Source organism: Sesamum indicum, linkage group LG6, assembly GCF_000512975.1.
Source record: "Sesamum indicum cultivar Zhongzhi No. 13 linkage group LG6, S_indicum_v1.0, whole genome shotgun sequence".
Classification (NCBI taxonomy): Eukaryota; Viridiplantae; Streptophyta; class Magnoliopsida; order Lamiales; family Pedaliaceae; genus Sesamum; species Sesamum indicum.
Window position 1 is genome coordinate 1,801,128 of NC_026150.1, and position 23,627 is coordinate 1,824,754.

The 23,627-nt window shown below is 33.4% G+C and overlaps 2 protein-coding genes and 1 long non-coding RNA gene across 4 annotated transcripts; 1 reads left to right on the forward strand and 2 right to left on the reverse strand.

Moving 5' to 3' along the window:
* Nucleotides 675-1,276, forward strand: LOC105163299. The gene is made up of 2 exons (XR_847910.2): nucleotides 675-905; nucleotides 984-1,276. It is a non-coding gene; the product is annotated as an uncharacterized LOC105163299 (long non-coding RNA).
* On the reverse strand, nucleotides 2,399-4,585 carry LOC105163300 (protein ANTAGONIST OF LIKE HETEROCHROMATIN PROTEIN 1). Of its 2 annotated transcripts, none has more exons than XM_011081596.2 (2): nucleotides 4,211-4,585; nucleotides 2,399-3,533 (listed from the first exon to the last, which is right to left on the reverse strand). In XM_011081596.2, the coding sequence occupies exons 1-2, from the start codon at nucleotides 4,380-4,382 to the stop codon at nucleotides 2,479-2,481; spliced, it is 1,227 nt and encodes a 408-aa protein (XP_011079898.1). In that variant the 5' UTR covers nucleotides 4,383-4,585; the 3' UTR covers nucleotides 2,399-2,478. The 2 variants fall into 2 exon arrangements, with proteins under 2 accessions (XP_011079898.1, XP_011079896.1); XM_011081594.2 differs by having other exon boundaries at nucleotides 2,399-3,545.
* On the reverse strand, nucleotides 5,634-10,929 carry LOC105163301 (sulfate transporter 3.1). The gene is made up of 12 exons (XM_011081597.2): nucleotides 10,448-10,929; nucleotides 10,142-10,349; nucleotides 9,875-10,046; nucleotides 9,422-9,487; nucleotides 8,727-8,840; nucleotides 7,997-8,113; nucleotides 7,258-7,384; nucleotides 6,889-7,175; nucleotides 6,614-6,804; nucleotides 6,408-6,496; nucleotides 6,210-6,286; nucleotides 5,634-6,089 (listed from the first exon to the last, which is right to left on the reverse strand). The coding sequence occupies exons 1-12, from the start codon at nucleotides 10,797-10,799 to the stop codon at nucleotides 5,901-5,903; spliced, it is 1,989 nt and encodes a 662-aa protein (XP_011079899.1). The 5' UTR covers nucleotides 10,800-10,929; the 3' UTR covers nucleotides 5,634-5,900.

A 23,627-nucleotide genomic window follows, 5' to 3' on the forward strand; every position in this document is an offset into this window, starting at 1 on the left:
CTGCAGGTATTTGGACATGAATTTTTCAACCTGCGAAATTTCGGCTATGTTTGGATCTTGGATGTTAGATTAAACAAGATGATTTCTTCTCAAGGCATTGTTCTTTGTTTCCTGCCATAAAAATTGTCTCTAGGCAGCAAACAAATGCGTAAATCTCAGCATACATCACAGAATATATTGTTGAATCCTTCTACCAGAGCTATTTTTCGACCCCAGAACCCATTTTCCTTTACAAAAACCAAGCAAGACATTTCAGAAATCGGTCGAGGACTTGATCTACATTATGCTATTTCAGTTAATCAAGTGAAGTATTTGGTACCACTCCCAAAAATATAATTACACTGCCTTACGTACAACTTTGCTTAATTCTATGTTTGCATTTTGATAATGTACATAAATACTACTCAGATTCATACGATCCGAAAAGAGTATTTGTAACTTTCAAATTAAGACATAATGTTTTTGTAATCACTAACAATAATAAGAGAAAACGGTGCAATTAACCCTTTTGGATATACAGTATTTATATACACTATAATCAGGTTTCACGATTCTAAAACTAAAGGAAATAAAATCAACTCAATTACCTTACAACAAAAATAAAATAACTCGAGATTCTACAGACACCCCATAATTAAAACCACTGTATCACACAGATCCTCATAATCCCATCCCAACAAAGAAACTTACTTGAATTTGACAGATGATAACACACAATCCATTAAGATTATTACATTTCTCTTTGGTGTGTAAAAACAATTCAACCACACTCCTTTCCCTATAAAAGGACCAGAATGCTGAACTCCTCACCATATATAACTCAGAACAATCTGCAGCAAATTCTTGTGCAACAATGGCTAAAGTTCAGATCTTCTTCATGTTGACCATTGCAGCACTTTTGTCAGGTTTGTCTCAAAACTTTCTCATGATAACTCTTTTGATGTCGAAATTCTTGCAATAAAGATTCGTTTTCGGACATGCAGTGGGAACGTTAGCTGATAAGTTTGGTAGGAAAGAATGCTATGAGATACATCCAGAAATCCTGTGTGAAAATGGGGACACTTCCAAATGTTCGGATTTCTGCAAGAAAAAGTTTGGGCCTTCCACGACTGTGCAATGTATTGAAAATGTAGGCTTTCAGGGTCCTTTCTGCGTTTGCAATGCCTGCTGACGGCCGCCTGCTGTGTAGCTGAAGAGCACAGCACAGCTGCTTTAGCCTCCCTTCTTATGATGTACTCTGTATCTTGATCTTCAAGCAATGCATCATGTTCTTGAAGATCTCCGTGTTCGGTTTTGTTTTTAAATTTTAGAATTTTCAAGTGACTTCCGGCTTTGCGTGAGAAATAAAAATCATGTTTCGATTAGTATGTTCTGCCATATATTTTTTAATCCCAAAACATGTGATAGAATCAAAATGTATTTAGATTAGGACGTTCTCTGATAATCTTTGTGGAACGAAAACATGTAATATTTTGTATTGAGAAACATGATAGAATGATGTTTTGAATTTATGGCCAATTCTTGGACCAAAAACCGAACCAAATATGATCTTACAATTTAAAATCGTATAAACATAAATTACAACTAATTTTAATGAGATTTGACATAATTATGAATATTCCTAATTGTTTGAAAATTTATAAATATCTTTCTCAAATAAAAAATAATTATGCAGCCTTAGACTGTGTGATAAATATTACTATTTCACCCTTCCTAACTATTTTTTAAAAAATAAAAAACAAATTGAAAAATATAAAAGAACTGAGGGTGGATAAAATAAATAATTAAAGGGAATAATAGTCCATTAAACTATTTTAAAAAAATCTAAAAATATTCATAAGATTACAATTCATAATCCAAAAAGATATTTTAGTAAATTCACCATAAAAAATAAATGAAAAATTAACCGAGGCTAACAAAATGAGCTCATTAATAGACCGATATCAAAATTGGGGAGTATTTTGTAATTTTTTAAATAATAAAAATATATTTATAAAGAAGGTAGTTGTAATTTATCCATAATATAAAATAAAAAATGAATAAGATTTTCGGACACGGTAAAAGCATGCACCCGGCAGAAAAATCCATTAAACTCTGTTCGCCAACCATGAAAACCAAACGCCTTGAAGATTCAAGAAAGGGTTCTTCAGAATTAAAAGTTCTAGTACCTAGTAGACTAACTGGCAAGATTGCCGATCTGTTTTCATTTTGTAATGAACTAATGATCTATAGAGAAGAAACCCAAACATGGATGAGACTTCTCTGAATGAGATATAGCATCATCATGTTCTGGAAATGCTTACCCTTACCCTTTTCAGACGCTCATACATGGTTTAAAGTATTGTTCGAGGTCAACTACCTAATAGAGTCTAAACAATGACAGTTGACACAAAGAGAGTGTAGAATGAGCAACCTAAATTTAATTATCATGTCCCATATAAGAAAAATAGTCGATTCATATGCGAAGGCAGAAATGGATCATGTACATACAGACATTTCTTTTCTGCCCAACAAATGCTTAGCCAAGTTGTCCCTAATATTTCTGCCTGCTGGATCAACTTGCTTACAGATCTGTCCTTTATAGTCTGAATCATGATAACTAGACAAGGCAACGTCTGGATGCAAGCTGTCTCCACAGTCGATGATGATGTTATGAAGTAAACAACAGACCAAGATAATACTAGGTAGTTTCCGTTTATCAGGTCTCCACATGACCTTGTTGAGGATTCTCCAACCCCCTTTCAGTTGTGAAAATGCCTTAACAGAAGCAGATCTTGCCGTTTCAAGAATTGAATTGAACTCAGACATGGAAACTGAGAGTTCTTCACCTTCAAATGGCGTTATAAGCCACGGAAGAAGAGGGTAACTTGGACCACCAACTATATATTCTCTAGTCTCCTCACCATCAGACAACATCGTCACATTTCCATTCAAGCGTCCACCACTTTCACAAAGTTTGTAAAATCCAGAAAACTTCAATAGTCTGGAAATAGGCATACCCCCAGGCCACCCCGTCACAATGTCTAGAAATCGCATCTCAAAGTCGACAACTCCCTGCACAAACATACTGTAATTGTTCTCTTGGTCGCACCAATCATCTGAGGTTTGAACGGCTGGAAGGGTCATAACTATGTGGGTAGCATCTATTGCTCCACAACAATTAGGCAATCCAGAAGATGCTTCAAAACCAGATTTGATTCGCTCCATTTGACTGGAGTTGGGCCACTTGAGATGGTGCCTTGCACGTTCTTCCATTGCTTCGATAAATCTCCAAGTAACCTGGGAAACTGTTGACTGGCCTACTCCAAAGGAAGCTCCAACTGAAACTTGGGATTCACCAGAAGCCAATCTTCTTAAAGCAATAGCAACTTGCTTCTCAACGCTCAGGAGCCTTCCCTCAATGTTGATGAGTCCTGAAGGAGGTCTGGAGATAAGATCTTCTCTTACAAGTGAACAGATGTACTCGAAAGTCCTCTTAGAAACCCGAAAGAAATGCTTAAAGCATTCCTCCTCATCATTGGGAACATTTGAAACTGCAAGACAATCTAATGCAAGTTAACGAAAAACCCAATGCTGGGTAATCTTAGTTCAGAAATCAATAACATGCAATCATAAGACGAAATAAGGCTGAACAGTAAACTATCATCCACTAGTTCCACCAACATTCTCAGGATCAACCTCAACAATATTGTCAACTTTAGAGCTTAGTTCTGAAACGTCCAGTGTTTACCACATTATCAAAGTCAACACTAAACCCAGAAAAGAAAGCATAGCAGGTCCTGTTCCAACATTTTTTTATCACTAATTCTTCAGAGCATCACAATAAAACAAAAAGAAAAGATAAAGTGTTGCACAATTTTCTTATAATCGTGTCTAATTCACACACCAAATAGAACAAAAAAGAAAAATCAAGCACCCGGCAGAAAGCCCAATAACCTGTGCTTGCCAATCATGAAAGGGAAACTGTAATCTTCATGATTCAAGAAAGGGGTTCTTAAGAATTACAAATACCAGTACCCATTAGGACCAACTTGCATTAATACAGTTAAATTTGCATTGAATAATGCTAATTATACAGAGAAGTGAAGAAAGAGAAAACACCCAAAAATGCAACTTTAAGATCCAAGAAAGGGTTTCACTACCAGTCCTGAAGCTTACTCCACCATTACAGCTAAAATTAAGAGAGAGGATAAACTGACAGAAGAAGAACCTGGGTCAGGAGTGTTCTTCTTCCAGAATACATCCCACCATTCAGAATCAACAGCTCTATTATCAACTGGAACTGTCTTAGCATTCTTGTTCTTGTTCTTCTTCTTCTTCTTGCCTTTCTGAAATTTCTTCGCGTCTTTCTTGATTTTGCTGGGTTTCTTGGGAGGAGCCATACAGCAACCAGTTGTTCCCTTGAGGGCGGAGTGGAGAAATTTCACCTCAATTTGGTTGTCTGGTTACTTTTCCAAATGGGCAACAGATCATTTTCTCCATTCAAGTTCATGAAATGTAAATAAATGTAATTATGATGAACTTAAGTAAAATCGTGTTGAGTCCAAGGAGATTATTGTGTGGTGTTATGTATTGAAATTGTGTTGCCGTTTCTTAGGTCTCGCAATCCATATATTGCTCTTAATTTTAATTTATTTTTTTAGAATTAAAAACAAAAACAAGAATCAACACCATAGACTCGTTAGAAAGAAGACTTAAAGTCAATTTTCGTCTCTTAATTATAGGCTATTTTCGTTTTAGTCCCGTAAGTTTTTAAGGTTTTACTTTGGTCCCGTAAAATTGAAAATTTTCAATTTCAGTCCAAATTTGGTCGGAAAAATGCGTAGGTCGCCGGAAATGCATGTGACTTTTTAAATTGAGAGCTCGATCGTGATTGGCTGGAAAAGTTGATATAACGCATACATGGCGCCCAAATGAAAATATAAAATGGATTTATTTTTGTCAAATTTCCATTTTAAAATACAAGTTTTAACTGCAATATCTAAACTGAAAATGGGATTCCATCAATGAGATTAAGTGAATATAAATTACTTCATAAATTATATGTTGGCCAAAAAATCTGAAAAATTCATCATATAATTAAAATTATCAAACTAATTCTTAAGATGATAAAAACTAGAAAAACAAATATAAGAAACTAATAAATATTATTTTACTTGAAATTTATATTTAATTCATCCAAACTGTTTATTTGAATGTATCTTTGATATATTATTAGGATGCATAATTATGTATTCCATAACAAATGTATTGATAATTTCAAGTAGATTGTAATAGTCACCGACCACTAAAATTATTATTTAATAAATTATAATTATTAAACGACTAACTCATAAAAAATTTAAGTTGTTAGAAAGAAAAATTACACGTAAATTTTTTCTTTTATAAATAGGTGACACTAATATTTAAATTCAAAACTTCTTATTTCGCATGACTTTGATACTTTGTCGAACAATCATCTCATCTAAAAATTTCAAGACATTATAAGACAGAAGAATCATTTAATGTTAATATCTTGACAATTTGTTATTCATCATGATTACATTCCGATTATAATTTCGAACATAAAAAATTGATAATTAGGTACGAGAGAGAGGCATTTCCCGAATCATAATTTGAGAAGTACTAGACGATGGAGGCACGGAGCAATCCATTTTCTTTTCTTAAAACGAGCTAACATACATGTATTTGACACATACAGCGCGTATGTTACTGCGTTATTTAAGGAGGGGAAAAAATTGCCTTCGCCTTTTTAACCTCTCACGCCCATCTGATTCCACTCTAAGATATATGTAGCTAGCATACATACATCAACTTCAACAACCATGTGTGCTACAACTTATATATATATATATAGTACCCTAATAACAAAAGCTAGCTAGTTCCATGTAGTACGTAGGTCAGACATTGTTGCTATACTTTTCTGATACATCGGACGTCGTTTTCGTGTTGCAACTATGAAGCATGTAATTGCAGGCTCCCACAGCCTCTCCCACTGTCAAGAATATCCATTCTTGTCCTATCGTCTCCAGGAATTTCGACTTGTTCAGCTTCTTCATCACCTCACCCCCTGGATTCGCCAGGGCTAGCTGCAATCGTACCAGACACAAAAAATATTTCCAACTTATTAATTACTACAACTTTGTACTTGCCATGGCTAGACTATTTTGATCATGATCAACTGCACGAAAAATATACAAATTACGTACCTTGAGCCCTCTTCGATCGATGATCTTCTTAACCTCGTCCAGCATGCTGATCCCACTTGTATCGATGTTTCCGACAGCTGACAAAAATACAAATTCAATGCATATGAGAAGTGGGATTATTTAAACAAATGTTTAAGCTCTTTAAAACATCTTTTAGATTATGAACTGTAAAATTGTTATTACAAAAGTACTGCTCACCTGTCAAGTCAAGTATAACATACTGTAATGCGACCATTTCTCCTGTCGATTTAAGTTTGTCTTCCTCATCGTCAATCCATCTTGAGATCCTGAAAACAAGAGGAACTAATTTTATGCAAGAACATAATATTTATTTCCTCGGATTTGTGATTATTAACAAAAATAGGTTTGGTCGGGTTAAGGGTGGATGTTGTATGATTGATTACCTTTCTCTCAAATAGTTGGTGTTAGCAAAGTAAATGGGAGCATCGATTTCAAGAATGAGAATCCCTGGAACATTATGTGCGTTTTGGTACTGATCAACACTTCTGTAAACTTTAGAATCAGGAAGGTTACCAAGAACCAATGTTCTTGGCCTTGCAACAAACAAAAGTACCCTCAAAACAGACAGCCCTATCTGCATACACATCATCATCATCAATTAGTCATAGTACTGTAGGAGAATCTATATAGTGACGTATGTGTGTGTGTGTATACTTACTGCCATGACTAGGCCAATTTCGATGTTGGCAAAGACCACGCCAATATAGGCACTCATGCAGACGAGGAAGTCGAACTTGTCGACGTGCCAGAGATGGATGGCAGCCCCGTAGTCTATGATGCCGAGCATGGCTGCAATTATGATAGCAGATAGAACAACGAGCGGTGTGTAGTGGAACAAAGGTGTTAGAAACAACAACGTTATCATCACCGAGAGTGCCATCACTATGTTTGAAACTGCGGTTTTGCATCCTGCATTGAAGTTCACAGCCGACCGAGAAAACGGGCCTGCAGGTTCAAATTCATTGTACAACGTTAGCAGCTTCGGCCCAGCGTATCTGCTATTTTTACGAGTGAGAAGGCCCATTACCTGTGGTTAGGTAACAAGAAGTGCAAGAACCGACAATGTTCATCATTCCGAAAGCGATCATTTCTTTGTTCCCATCAATGTGGTAATTCTTGAACATTGCAAAGCTTCTACCCACTGCTATTCCTTCCTGCATGTCACCATACATAATTATTTCAAAATCAAGCAAAATCATACTACATACATGTCTTTAATCAGACATATATATATATATATATATATTTTAATATAGATCGCACGTAAAAATATTTAACTCAGCACAACGTAGATGTGACACAATTCATCCTCTTTTGACACCGGCGTATTAATTCAAATAAGAAAAAGAACAAATATGATGCGATAATCCTGAATTTCGCAAAAATTTGTAACTTTATTTTTCTTTTTGAAACCTTTAAGAAAAGTGATTTCAAAATCAATCTCGTCTATATTGCTCCAAATAGTTAAGTTGCTATCTTGGTGCATTAATAAAGGTTTGGTCGATTGGATGTTGGAGGGGACCATTTTAGGACAACATCAAGAAAATCAAGACGTCAGGGGTGGTCCAGATGCAAAATTATTTTCTAGTATTTGTTTAACTTGATTGGAAATAAAATCCAAAGCACATGGAAAATATATATAAACACATATAGTTGAGTTGAATAAAATAATATTCAAACGTAATTTGAAATATTATATCGATCATCATATTAAACAATCAGATCATATGTAGTAATAATAATAATAATAGAAAAAAAATACTTACAGCGAGAGAAATAACGCCCGTGACAATGCCAGTTTTGATAGCGGTGGGAAGGTAGGTTGAATCGAAGTTGAGATCCATAATGGATGGTGGATTTATCCCTTTCTTCAAATGTCCTATCTGCAAAAAGTTTGTGCATCATTAAACTATTACAACAACAACCAACATTGTCTAACCATGTCCTCGGACACTCCCAAATTCAACAACATTTCTTTCCCTCTTGGTTTTTTGAGCTTTCATCATGTGAATTTCACAAACAACTGCTACTGCTACTACTACATATAATATTAATAATAATCACTTGGTGCTTACAATGTGGACACAACACAAGAACAATAAATTATAGTAACGATATGCATAATTGTTTGATTAGCGCAATAATCCGATTGATTTTTCATCTACCTTCAATTATCACTCACTTGAGGATAATCGAAGCCAGCTACATATTGTCGGAGAATAATTTCATATAATATTTGTTAATTATATATTATACGTACGATCCTTTCATTAATGCTAACATGCATACATACACGCACTAAAATTGTATAAAACAAATAATTTTTTTGGAATGTAATTAATTTTTCTGACATCCCTAAATTATTACCTTAACTATCTAAGCCTATTACTAAATTGATTGAAGCTGGAAATAACCTTAATTATTGTTCCATAGAATTAAAGAACAGGCAAGAAGTTATAATTGACAAAGACTAGAAAACAAGAGTGAGGGGCTCACCACTTGGACCCCATGTTTCTCAGCATGGGTGAGGTACACCAGAATACTTCCCAATATCACAGATGTCAATGGAGCCATAGCTGATATCCAGAACAGTCTAGGTTTTTTTTTGCTCTGTACATCAACATTTATTATCAAAGTAAATCAATATTCAGACAACGATTATTCAAATCAACAGACTCAATTGATTGCGAGACTTTTTTCTAATTAATTACCACTTGGGGTCGAGTAAATTACTTTTAAAAAGTGCAAGTAATTTTATGGAATTATGACATGCTTTATTATTATTAGGTTTCTTGCAAGAAAAAAGGTGGTCTGAAATGACACACTAGCTAGCTGCACGTATATATGATTTCTTAATAATGCAAAAAAGGGAGTAATAAAAGCCAATCTTGATATCTTTTTCTTCCAATGTAAAAAGCCCACCACTTGTGAAATTAGTACTTGATTAACTTTAGGAATTGGGGTTTGTTGGGTCTGAAATGTGTTAATTAAAGTACTTTTAAGGAAGGTGGTTACGAAATTGTTGGTCGACATATCGACCCTTTTAGGTGCCGATGGATTTCTTAGAAAGAAATCATTTGACTTTTGTTGGTCTGTTAATATTGTTTATGTCTTAATTAACTAATAATCAAGTGAATAATTTGATTTTTTTTTAACAAGAAATGTAAATTAATAAACGAAAATTAACTTACGAAGTATCTCGAGCTGAGGAGGTAGAAAAGGAAAACGCATCCCAACAGAGCACTTTCCCATCTCCACTGCGAGTATTAATAAAAAAAAGTCAAAATCAGATAACAATAATTTAATTGCGAATTCTTGAATTAACACGCGATAATTATATATATATAGATATATATATATATATAAAACATCATTCGAATATTTGATAATAAAGAGAAATGATAAATTGATGGGATTGAAGCAGAAAAAGGTAAGGTGGGGCTTCCAATTTAGATAAAATATTTTGGACCACATTTTGATGTAAGAGATAGGAGGCCTCAACGCTTTCGATTTGTCATACTTTGCTAATCATCTTCGTGGGGTTACTACTGTGACATTGGTCGGAAAGTAGAGATAAGGAAAGACGTTCTTGTTGATTTCACTGTAAATATTATTACACTTGGTTGTGTAATAAATGTAATTACCTTATGAGTTTGCGAGAAAATAGAGCGCATGACCGAGACAACGTCGGTGGCATGCGTAAAATGTTCGAGCCCTAGTATGCCTTTCAGCTGTTGGAGACACACAACCGTCGCTGCTCCTCCCATGAACCCTACGATGGTTGCATGCGACAGAAAATCCACAATAAACCCTAACCTGCAGTAACAATTTGTATTACTGAATACGTATGCTCCTATACAATAATAGTGTGTAATATTAGTGGATTTTAACGTGGTATGTCACAAATTAACCTGAAAATGCCCAAGGCAGCTTCGAACAGCCCGGTAAAGAAAGTTGCCGTGAAAGCAAGATGAAGATAGAGTTTCGGGTTCTCTTGAGCATTCACCACATTCCCCAACATAAAAGCCATTAGCAAAGATCCAACCGCCACCGTCCCCACTGCCAAATCTCTTGAACTCCCCATTACAGCATAAACCAACGCCGGGACAAAGCTCGAGTCTAAGCACCACGTGCAACAACGTTAATTTAACTGTTAGAGACCAGAATCAATTAATATTTAAATATTTAATGAAAATAACTAATTTCGTACTACTTACAAAGGCCAAGAATTGGCGGCAGGTTCGCAAGCTTAGCGTAGCTGATCCCCTGCGGAATGGCGAGGCTGGCTATGGTGATCCCGGCAATGAGATCAGCTCTGAAGAACTGCAGAGTGTAACGGGGGCCCCACTCGAGGATCGGAAAGACGTACTGCAACCCCAGGATGAACCTCCTCCTCGGCGGCTGGTTCTTGAACTGCCGGAGGGGGTCGTCGGGGAAGAATGTCTCCTTCAGCGTGTTCTTAAGCGACTTCACGAAGGGCTGCGGCGGCGGGACCGCCACGCGGTGCCTTCCGGTGGCGTCCAAGTTGTAACTCTCGGCCGAGGGATTCATATCGTCGGCGTTGCCCATTTTAGTCCACGTAATAATGTTACAAGAGACCGACGATTTTTTACTTTGTGACGAGATGATTATGATTTATGTGGTTATTTAGGGATTAGAGATGGTAAGAATTTAAGTGCGTAGTGAAGTGAGGGTGGTGTGGGAGTACAACGTAGGGGAATTTATAGAGGTGCGAGTGTACAAATTTTAGTGCGCTGTGGGGTCAACACACGCACATTCACGCACTAAATTTTTTAGTAAAATTTATCCAAAAACTACTTACAAATTCTAACTTTAAATTGAGTTTAAATTCATCAGAATTAATTATATAATAAGTTGAATATATTTATGTTATGACTGGTCTATAGTTTAAGATAAATAATCAATCACATGACGAGTATATTATTATACTTGCTTTGTTCACTATAAGAAAATAATTTGATAGCAACCAAAAAGAGTTAATGTCGAGGTAATTAGCAAGTAAAATTTTCTTTATTAATTTAACATTATTTAATACAAGAATTTACTTGCTAATATTTAACAACAAAAATTTCATTAGCAACGAACTATTTACAATACATATTAAATAGTGTAAATTAGTAATAAAAATGTAACTTGTTAATTAGCTCGACGCTAATTTTAGCATTAATTTTTTTCATAGCTATTAAGCTATTTTCTTGTAGTGGTGATTGATTTGGTTCAGACAAATCTAATTTGTAGCCAACAAGATCTTACTCTGTAAGGTTGAGATCTTACAACTAAAACTTATAAGTTCAAGTTCTATGGATATATATTTACTTTTATCGTAGTTTACTATTATTTTTTTGTCTTGTTGAAACCCTTTCGTCAATTTAGATTATTGATGTAATGAAATAATTTTTACATTTGAATGGTTAAAATAATGAAATGAGTTCCACACTCTGAAAATGTATTTAAAATATTAATTCTTGACTTACCAAAAATAAATTGTAATATAAAATAAAATAACTAACATAAAATACGTGATTCAAAATTTTGGTCTTTTGCTGTAGCAAAGAAGCAAAGTTCAGGTAGGTCACGTATTACCAGTAATAATTTGTAGGTGGGCTGCGTTTCTCCTATAATGTCTGCCTGTTGACGTGGTGGAATGTGATTGGAGGGAGCCCCACTTCTCCCTGAATGGGTTATCCGTTGGGGTGTATATTTGGACCAACACTACTTTTAGATTTTGGGCACTAATTAATTATGCTAATTAAGGTGGAAGATCCTAATTACAAGGTGATTAGTGATGAAATCAGATCCAAATTCAGATTAAGAAATCCTTAATGACAGGGATTCTTCCGCACCTAACAGTGCCGACCAGGCCTGATATTTCGTAAGATGAAACCAAAATTAAGATTAAAGTTGACCATTAAGCAAATTACCATGTTTAGATTGTGCAGTCTGAACTAGTGGAGAGTTCGTACCAGAATAGGTTGAAGACTGTTAGGTTTTCTATTAAGAGGTGTGGCCAATTTTTGTTTCTCGATTTGACTTTGGGAATATTGGGGTTTCCTTCAACTGAAAATGGGAAATCTAAGTTGAAATTTTTATTTTTATTCTTTTTGTAATTAAACACCTCTCGTTAGCAAAAAAATTAAAGAACAAAACATAAATACGAATTTAAGAATGATCATTCACAATACTAAAAATATAATCAGTATATTCAACAAACATCATAATTTCAGTCAAGCCCACTTTGTCGGGTATAGGCAATTGCACGTTGTGTTTGCCTACTTTCAATGTAGCACTTTCATCAAATGATCTATTCATATATTTTGATGTGGAATTCACAATTTATGAAGATACAAATATCATAATGTAAGATTAGAACATATAAAATTAACATATTTTACGTTGTTGGTTCACAATTAAAGATTTTATCATTTCTACAAATTTATATAAATTATACAGTGAGGACCCGACAACCACGTAATAAACATAGTAGTTTTCATGAATTTTAGGTGTTTCCTTACACAAAGAGATTAAAATCCTTAACATCCCTCTAACAGTAAGAATTTGGCCACCTCGGAATTCAAGAAAACCAAAATTGGAATTTTCCAAGTGGTGAGGTGGGGTGGTCAATTAAAAGCTTAAACTGGAAAAAGTGTCAAAAGTGTTGTCAGCATAAAATCGTGGGTTCATGAACCCGTTACCCGCCAGGTTTGACACGCTTACGAAAAAGGCGACAGCACTAACAGTGGATCCCCTGCTTCCTGCTCCCAACTCTTCTGTACCAGCTCCCCACTCAAATCGCTGCACGTAACCACATTAGGATCTTCTGGTAGTTATTACAAGTAATTGCTGGCTGTCGATCCGGAGGGCGAGGGGGATGTCCACCCGGGTCCCACCCGACCCGATTTGTATCAATTAGTTAGCAAGCAAGTGCCCTTTTTCAGAAGGAAAATTAATTAATGAAAGGAGTTCAATGTGTAAATGATGCAACACAAATTTGCCACATAATGATTGCCAATGCAGATGGGACTCTTTATTAATTCTAAATCATAATATATATATCTATATATATATATATGTTTATACCAAAATAAATTAAAAAAAAATAGAGATGTTTAAACACTAATAAGAATTATAAATTGATGGAAATATATCAGTCATAATTAGAACTATTTATTATATATACAGTAAAAAAAATCTTATAGTTTGTGGTTAAAATTGATCAAAAAATTTTCTTTTTGTTTTAATGGTACAAAAAAAAATACGTTTTTTTGGTACTAATAAATAGGGCCCTTGAAGGAGTTAACGGCCACGTGCGAGACACATGGCCTCTGCCGTTAACTTGAGACTAAAAATGCGTATATTTGTATTTTATGATACCAAAAATTATCACTAATCACAATTATAGTACTAAAAATGAAATTATTTTTTTTAACAGGACCATTTCGCCTTAAATAAAATACTATTTTCAAATTTATGGGATGCCCTTTGAAATAGTTATAAAGTGAGTGCTTTGACCAAACATTTATTTTTCAATTTTAATTAGTCATCTGGATTGAGTGCTACATACAAACTTTGCATACGTATTATTTAAATATAATTGATTTGGGGGAGGGGAGGGGAGGGGAGGGCTAGGCATGATTGGGATGGTGACCCTTGAAAAAAATTAATTCAAAGAAATAGAAGAAAGAAGCGTGGTGTCTGGAACAACATCACGGGCACATGGTTTCTTTCCCAAATGACAAAAATTGGGGACGCCAAACAATGCCTTATTTATCTTATTATTCCTGCAATTTCGTCTTTAATTGTCGCATTATTGAAGGGCTAATCTCATTCTTATGGTAGACATATATATATAATTAAATGATGCTGATAAGTATGAATAAATTCTTTTTTAAAAACGTATTCACATTATTCACATCAATAATTGAAATATATTAAGTGAAATTAAACCCACGAAACACAATATTCGAGAATTGGATCACTTATTCTATAGTCATGATTCAAATTTCTAGAATTTAGATCATAATTATATATTTGAAAATTTGAATTATTAGAAAGATATAAGAGTGAGATTTAATTAATTAATATTTTTATGATATAAACGCACACCATTTTGAAGTAGAAGAACAGCTCAGACAACCTAAGCAATCAGCGAAGTGTCTTAATTAAAACCATGAAATGGTTTAAATGAATAATTTAGCTTGGAAGAGTTCACTTTCCAGCAAGAGCGTTGAAATACTAGGAAAATTCCAAATTATAAGCATCTGTTTACTTTGTTGAACAGTGAATCCAAGACAAAACAGCCAGTTCACCATATAATCAATGTCTTCATTTTTAAATTAGGTTTGTACCAAGTTGATGGTTTGTGTACTATTATTCCATATGAGATGAGCATGAAGGTTACAAATATAAATCTTGAATTCCTCCTTATCCCAACGATGTTATATTTACATCATCAATTTTAATAATCAACAAGCAATATATAAAAATTATTAATATTAAATATGTATAATTAATCAATAACTATTATTAAAGTAGATCAATATACATATATTGGTGGGACTCGAATCCATGACCTTATGGTCACAGTACCTCAGCTTTGCCACTTAAACTAAGCTTCACTTGCAATGACGTAATTTTTTTCAAGGACAATTTATGAGGTTTTAATAAGAATAAACAGTATTGTACGTACATACATTCCATTGAGATGGGATAATGCACGATGTATTATCTGGTGTCGGCTGCATCGGTGCAAAGAGATTATGCGTCCTTTCCAAGTCTATTATATTGAGAAGAGATATTATATCAATTGTTACGGTAAAACCACAAAAATAAAGATCACGAGAATTTAACAAGGTTCGACAATGTGCCTAAGTTCTCAATAGTGATAATTGCAACTGAATTTTATTATCTTAGAGAATGATCTCAATTCGGTTACAATACAATGTGTACCTATAACTTCTTGATACATTTAATAGTTACAATCAAAGTGGACACTACCCCGGGTAATAACATGTTGTGAGTTTATTAGGAGTTTAATGATCTTTCCTAGAAAATTTCGAAAGGTGGATGGAGAAGAGAAGAAAAGAAAGAAGAGAGTTTTACAGGTGGGATTTCAGTGATTTTGCGGACAGTCAAGAAACAGCAACTCCAACTTTCGATTTAGTAGAGTAGAAGCAAGTGTTGTGCCTACGGAGCTTTAGTTATAATCTACTCTACAATTGCGGACAGTCATGCAAACGTTGTAGAAAATACGTTTTGGATTTAAAAGGAATTTAGTAAGTTTTTAACCGTACAATGTCGGATTTGTATTTTCTTTTTTTCTTTTTATTTGATTGCTGTTGCTTGGGATAAATATAGCGTGTATTGTGGGTACGTGGGAATAAAATAATTATTTTAACAGTAAATTAATAATAATAAATTGGGTTCATAATGATTCTGTTGGTAATCATTTCCATCACTACAGTGTAGGATCATGTGTATTTAGCTCCAACTTTGCTGTCCGGGAAATACCTGCCCCTGGTGAAAAACTTCCCAGATGAAACCTTAACATAAATTTCTGAGTCAATTACATGTCCAATTATATAGGGTTTTCAGTGTATTATTGCCCACCAAACTCCCCAATATATATGTAGCTTTAGGACTTTTTGAACATGGCACCACATTTGGCCAACACCTATTAATAAATTTGCAAAACTTCTTATATTGTGATATCAAAATTGTAAAACTTTTTTTTTTTTTTTTTTTTATGTAACTCCTCTTCTTATTGAATATATTAAGTGGTATTGTTTACTCTGACTTTGTATGATTTACAAGAGAGGAGTACATGGATTTATGAGCCATTCGAACTTTTCCTTTGTAATTGATGCGAGACTCGTGCCTGTATCATCAGCCCCCAGATGAGATGAGGATTTTGAAACAAACACATAGCCTCATTTCCACATACGACACCAAATGATGTGGTCTTCGATTTGATCTGTGCTGCATTGCGCAAGATGTTTTCGCTCTGACTTCATATGATTATTAATTAGCTTAACAATTTTGTTCTGGAAAAAGACATTTCATAAGGAAGAGGAGTTTGTGAAACTTATAAGTCACTCAAATTTTTTATCAAACAATTAATGTAGGACGCGGGCCTACATTAATTATATTCATTGTAATGAGTTGCAAATTGAGAAATATAGACTAATTAATGACAAATTGAAGTCAATCATTCATCACTTCACTAATTAAAGAATCAATAATTAGGGATTGATGAATCACATGTTCATCTTTTGGAACGTGTTTAAATCTCCAACGCCCTTCTCTTTAATTTCTTTTTTATTTCAAGTTTTGGATAATTCTTAGATCTCCCACTTAACTATGAAATCAATAGCACCAATAATAAATTACTAAAATAATTGCAAGGAAAAATCATTTGTATGAAAAAGTACTGATGGTTTATGTATCATGATGATCATGCCTATTATGTGAATCCCACTTAGGTTGTTCGTAATTAATTAAGTAAAAATTATGCTCCTTTTCGGTAAGTATGCGGCATTAACAACCAATTTTAAGGTTTTTATATTCAAGAATGTAAGAATTACAACCTGGATCATCAGCCACCATGAAAATGACAATTCATTTGTATTAATTAATAATTGTGATGAATTTTTGTTCTGGCTATGATCAAGTCAAGTTTTCATTGAGTGTTTTGATCATCTAGTTAGAGGTATATGTTGTTAGTGTCAATTAAATTAGTATAGAACTATATGGATTATGGAGCATCAAGAATACCACCTTTTTTTCTAAGGGGATGAACCTGCATCAAATCTTAAGAGAGAATATTGTGATCCTGAAATTGAAAATACTTTTTAAATTTCAAGAATTGGTAATAGTTCTAATTTCCTTCTTTGGTTACATGGGTATTGATTTATTTTAATGTAATAATTGATTTTATAAATATTTAATGTTGATAATTGATATATTAATTATTAATATATAGTTGAAATTCACGGTGTGTACTTTGTTAGGGACAAAAGTGTAACTCTACGTCTAATTTCAATTTATGTGATTCTCCTTTTAAACTATTTTTAAAGTGGTAATGCTTAATGAATTGTACTACGCTATTTCATACGAGGATAATTCGGGAACAATTTAAGGAAGGACGACACATTGGAACGGTGGAACACATCGAGGATCTTGGATATCCAACTAGCCACTACGATCACGACTAGTTCTAGGATATACATGTATCCCTTTATCTCAAGAAAAAACTATTATTATACTGACGTAGACTCAGTTTTCCTTGGGAAGCCACTCCCTGAAAAATGAATTTCTTCTTCAACCTTAGGTAAGTTTAAGCTAGAGTGCAAAGATACTTCTTAGCGCCTAATTAGTCCTACTTCAAATAATTACGTACATGATTACATCAACATAATAATTAAGTGAGCAACATCAATTCAGTCAATATATCAATACGATTAAGAATAATAAATAAATTATAAACAGTTACATAAAGTGAGACAAATACTGCACGTCCGTTATGGCTCTAACCCATGATTCCGAATTTGTTCATGGGATCTCAATCTTAATCATTAGTAATTTTTACTTTTCAAAAAAGAAATATTTAATAAATAGAAAATATAATTTCCACATTAGAAACTATTTATATATATATATATATATATAAATATTTGAAAAGATAATTACTATTAATCCGACAAAGATGGCGACTTTCCAAGTGTTGGAAACATCACAAATATATAAATGGACGGATATATAAAAGAGAGCCATTTAATTTATATTCTTAGTGCTTTGCAAAATCTTTCTTTTGGTCGTTGATTCATGACGTATGATCAATTTTGTCTACTTTCTTTCACAGCACTTGAAATTGTTCAATTGGTTCACACAGTACACACATCACTGCAATTATATTTTTCCTCTTATTTTCTATGAATTATATATATAACATATATTCTTGATTAATTATCTATAATTTAATCACGGTTATATAAGAAACCTTTTTTTTTTTTTTATAAATAGATGGTAATAAAATTCAAACTCGTAAATATCTTATTTGATCTGACTCTAATACATCATTAAACAATCTGCAAGAAATTTTTGGCATCATTTTTATTGCAAAATAGGAGTTGAATAGCTTAACGTGGTTCTCATCCTCACTATCACAGGCCAAGGAGCGAGTAAGCATTTTTCATGAGCATGTACATTTATCCTGTTGAGAAATGACTCCATTTGTTGAGAATAACTCCTGTTGACAATGACTACATATGTATATTTTCTCATGATTTTTCTTTTATTTTTTCCCCTCCCTTATACTACTACTACATACATCAAAGTGTTTTTCTTACGTCATATGTGCTCACATCAGACGTTAGTAATGAGACTCATATTATATGTTGATATGTATCTTATATTATATCATATGTTGATAAGGTTTTTCTTTTTTTTTTTTAATTTTTTAATTAAATTGGGTGTCGAAACCTATGTTGAAACAGTAGAATCACTAGAAAGGATTGTTGTTTGTGTATGAGTTGACTTGTAGATTGGCTTCAGTACTAATCTTGCATTATTGTTTTGACCTTATAAAAGGCCTTTCGAGCATTCGGAGAGCTGCATTATTAGTTAGTTCCCCGTTTGTCCGAAAGGAGGAAAGTGAGGCCACCTATTCCACGGACGGTGTTTGTGGCTACAGAGGATGTACACATCTCTCCACTGCCCAATTGCATGCTTCGGCTGCCTGTAATAATACAAGATTTTGTGAGCTCAATCAACTTTTGCTTTGTGGTGTTACACTGTTGTTTTTGATCCATTTGTGCTAATAATTGAGTTAACAAGACATGTGTGATCTGGCCCCCCATCAGGTGTGGTAGGAGTAATGCTTGGTTGCATCACAAATAGGTTTATTTATAAGTTGCCCGTGTTTTACTGTGTCGTTTCGATGAGACATATCACGGTTGTAATTACCATATATTACAAACGTAATCAGTGTTGCGATGAGAAGCTGATACAGATGAGTGTTTCTGTTGGGTACGAGCACAACTCAATTTGCTCGTATTTAAAATACCGAGATAAATTTTAGTAAAAATCCCTTTAATATTTAAGTAAGCAAACTAAAAAAAAACAAATACAATCCAGAATGAAAAGAACTCTTAAAAAATAATAATTAATAAATGATTAGCTCAAATTATAAACTTTTATTTCATTCCATATATCTCCCACTTCTCAGCATTTTCAATGAAATCTTGGCTATACTTTTGCTCAATTGGATTCTAATTGACCCACCATATGTGAAATTATGGGCATATATACCATTAGATTCACAAGAAATGAAATTGTGGGCAACCTCTGAAGAACTGGAGATTGTGGATAGCAAATAGGATGGTCCAAATGTACCTACTTTTCTTCTTTTAATTCATACATAGTTGGTGTACATTGGTAATATTCAACTAAGAAAATTGGTCGTCGTGTAAGAAAATTGGCATCAAGAATTGCCAAAATGATGGGTATTTGAATGCATACATAAAAATGGACCCCTCGTTGTCAAATGGTCGTGAATTCAATTCAGCGCGTCAATGTGCGGGATACATTAATTGATCATCTGTAAATACTTTCATAAAAGATCTACGCTCCCATGATTCAAGATATGTTCTGACTTATGATAGTGATCGGAGTTGAAACCACTCAACATTTTATACGAAAAAGAATTAGTATTTTAAGATATATATGGAACCCCATCTAGAAGAAAATTTGATTTCATTAGATTCAACGTACACAATCGAGATTTCAAGTATGATTTGTTCTTTTCTTTTACGAATTTGAAAAGGGTTTACTCTACACATGAGCTCGGCCGACAACATGAGAGAGTCTGAATGGTTGGTTACATCTAGATACTGTGAAGTAGGGAGTCAAATATTGGAGCCCATGTCATGTAATGTCAGGTCCAACTAACTAAAAGATAAACCTCAAATTTTACTTCAATTTTTCAGAAAGAAAAACAAGTGAAATACATTAGATAGTAGTAGACAAATACATCAACTTGTAATTCTTGTCTATTAGATTCCTTGTCAGAAAACAATTCATGCGCAAAATGTCAAGAAATGTATGTAGCTTTTTTTTGGGTCTTGATTTTCCCTACCACTACCACTATCCACTCTAAATTTTCTTTCCTACTTATCCCCTCAGATTCCAGGAATCATCGATCTTGTCAAACACACCCATCTAATTCTTTTCAACTTTTCTTATCATAAAATAAAAAAATATGTATATAGTATTGCATCTCGTATTTTATTATATTGAAATGATGTCGTGAATTATTATGTAGAACATGTACAATAGATTCATACTGCCATCAAATAATTCAATAATTATATATTTTTTCTTCTTTCTCTTGAAAATTACGTTCGAAATGGATTTCAATGCGTCTTGCTTTTTTATATCTTTTTTTCTTTTGGAGGAATATGTTTGTTGAACATCAGTCTCCATCCCTCCACGAATTCACTTTTGCAAAAGTATTTATTTTTTAATGCAATTTATCTTTTTTTTTTAAAAAAAAAAGTATTTATTTCTTATCTCCTTTTGGGGGATTTGTCTTTATTTAAAGAAATAAGGTAAAAAGGAATGAGAAAAAGCCCAATAATGAGGACAGAAACGCAGGCCCACTTTCCATAAATTCCAACCTCGGAATCAATTCTTTGACTAACAAACCATAATAATTTTTACTTAGAATAAGTATTATTTCTTTCAGTATAATTAATAAATGTCTGAAAGGAAAACGAGCACACATTGTCTTGGTATTTTCAAAAGGATGGGTTCAATCGTTGACAATTTCACTTTGACTCGTTGAAATCCATGTCTTGTTCCTTTTTTTTTTTTTTTTAAATGGTGGGACAATTTTTCCGGGGAGATAAAGGATTTTTTTTTTCACACACAGTCACATATTGATATCACATCACATCTATATCTACCTTATATGTAATTATATTTTTTTATTATAATATAATTTAATATTCGACTCTCTCAAATTTTTATTTTTGGATTCATCCCTGATAATTATAATCTTAGTTTAACCTGATGGTATTGAACATTTTGTATTTAATTTAACAACATAAACAATAAAGTGCTGTATTTTTCAATTCTCTTATCACAATTACAAATAATTTTTGTTTTATGCACACACTCAGATTAGAATATAAGGCATCTCGTAGAAAAATTTGAATCCAAAATGTTGGATTGTAGTCCAAAAAAATACAAATAACAACTACTTCATGAAATTCCGTTTCTTCCAAAAATCGCTATGGTAGGGAAGCAACTAGTGAATGTTATGAATAAACAGTTTTAGGAAATAATTAGTGTCAAAATCTTACATCTTTTCAAGTATATATTTCCGTCGAAATTCTTTGTTGTTTTCTCCCTCTTTTCATGTAATAACTTTTTGGGTGTTTACATCTACAAAATTAGCCCAATAACGGCCCAGTCTGGAAAGCCCACAGAGGCTTCAATATAAACTAAAATGGGCTCGAACTATCAGCCTCGGAAGCCCATATAGGACAGAGGCGGGCCCAATAAAAGTTCATAATGGGCTTAATCTGTCACTGGTCCACACATCAGAACGCTATTACTCATCATTATTTTTTGCAAGTCATACAGCAAGAATAATGTATAATGTAATTATAGTACTTCAAATTTGGAGGGCGAAAGCGTTGTAATAATTTCAACTTTGATGAGACACCACAACCTATTCCCAAGCGTGTGGGTGTGATGGTGCTGCCATTGTTGAGTTCAAAAATGAAACTGTAACTCACAGAACAGAGGATGTTGGCATCATTGGAGAATCACTGTACGTTTTTCCTTTTTTTTTTTTTTTTTTGAACTTCTGCATAGCTGGATCTTTCATTCTTCTTTCTATTGGTCCACGTCAGTTCATTGGTTGGTTAGGTTGGGCAGATTAATCATACTGCAAACTGCTATTTTCTATTTAAATTATGTGGTAAAAAGAATAGTAAAGTTGTCGTCTAATAATAAATTTGAATTTGGTCGAAATCAATTCAGACCAAAAAAAAAGAAATTTGGATGCAAGAACAATGATTACTGTACGGGTGGGCACGGAGTAGATATACCTCTTTCGTCTTAGGTGGGGGACTGGATAACAAGTGATTTGATGGTAGGAGGTTGTTGATATTGTTGGCCCATTACTTCCTCACCGACGGACGGAGATCACCGTATCTTTATTTTGATACGGGTTGTACTCATTCTGCTCCCACTCCCAACAATGTCGGATTCTTGGACTTAAATGTCTCAAAAACTTTAATTTCAATTAATTAAATAATAAATATAATATATTTGAGGTGTAATTATTATATAATTTAAGAAAAATGAGTAAATTATATTTATTTTATAATTAATTTGATTTGATCAAATCTAATTTTGATAAAAAAATCATTAAATTCACCCACCCCATTGAGTATTTCTTGTAGCTGGCCAATTTTTTAACTCATCTATTTCAATGCCAAAAACTACTTTTGTTGGAATCACCATTAATGAGAAAGATTGCAATTTTGGTCCTCTATTACATGATAGTTTGCAATATTCGTCTCATATTTTTTAAGATGGTCAATATTAGTCCAACACTTTAAAAAAATATTGCAAAGTTAGTCTAAATTTGCAATGTTTTTCTAAACTATGGAACTAATGTTGGCTATTTCAAAAAGCATGGGATTAATATTGCAAACTATCCTATATTTTGAAACTAAAATTGCAATTTTCTCCACTATTAATAGCCTTTATGACAATATATACCGTTTCTTGAGTCAATCTTATTATAAAGAAAATTGCTTCAACAAAATGTTTTATTTTCCCATTTGATTTCGTTATCTGTTTTGTAGTACATTTTTTAACAACTCAAGCTTGCAATTTTATTACACGTACAGTTATGAACGGGTTTGAAAATCAGAGTCCGAGGTAAGGACAACTCTGTCTCGAGAATTGAATTTTTTTTTGCAGTTGATAATAATGGTGATGATTAATTCAAGGGAGTTATGATTTTGACCTGATTAGTAGTGAAGCAAGTCTCATGGATACCTCTCATTTACAGCAAAATCACGGGACTGATAATGCCAAATCCAGTTGGGTATAATAACGTTAAATGAATGATGTGGATAATGTAAGAGATTATAATCCTCATCATCAGTCTCACCGTCAGCTTCGAGCTTTGCTGATAATGGTGTGTATATATATATATAATATATATATAATATTAATATAAATACATCACAAGAATTATTAGGTGAAATCGGAGTGCCCCACCACACCACACCACCACTGTTGTTTCTCTCCCGTCTTTTTCCAGAATCTCAAGAACCAACCTACAAATAAACTACTGTT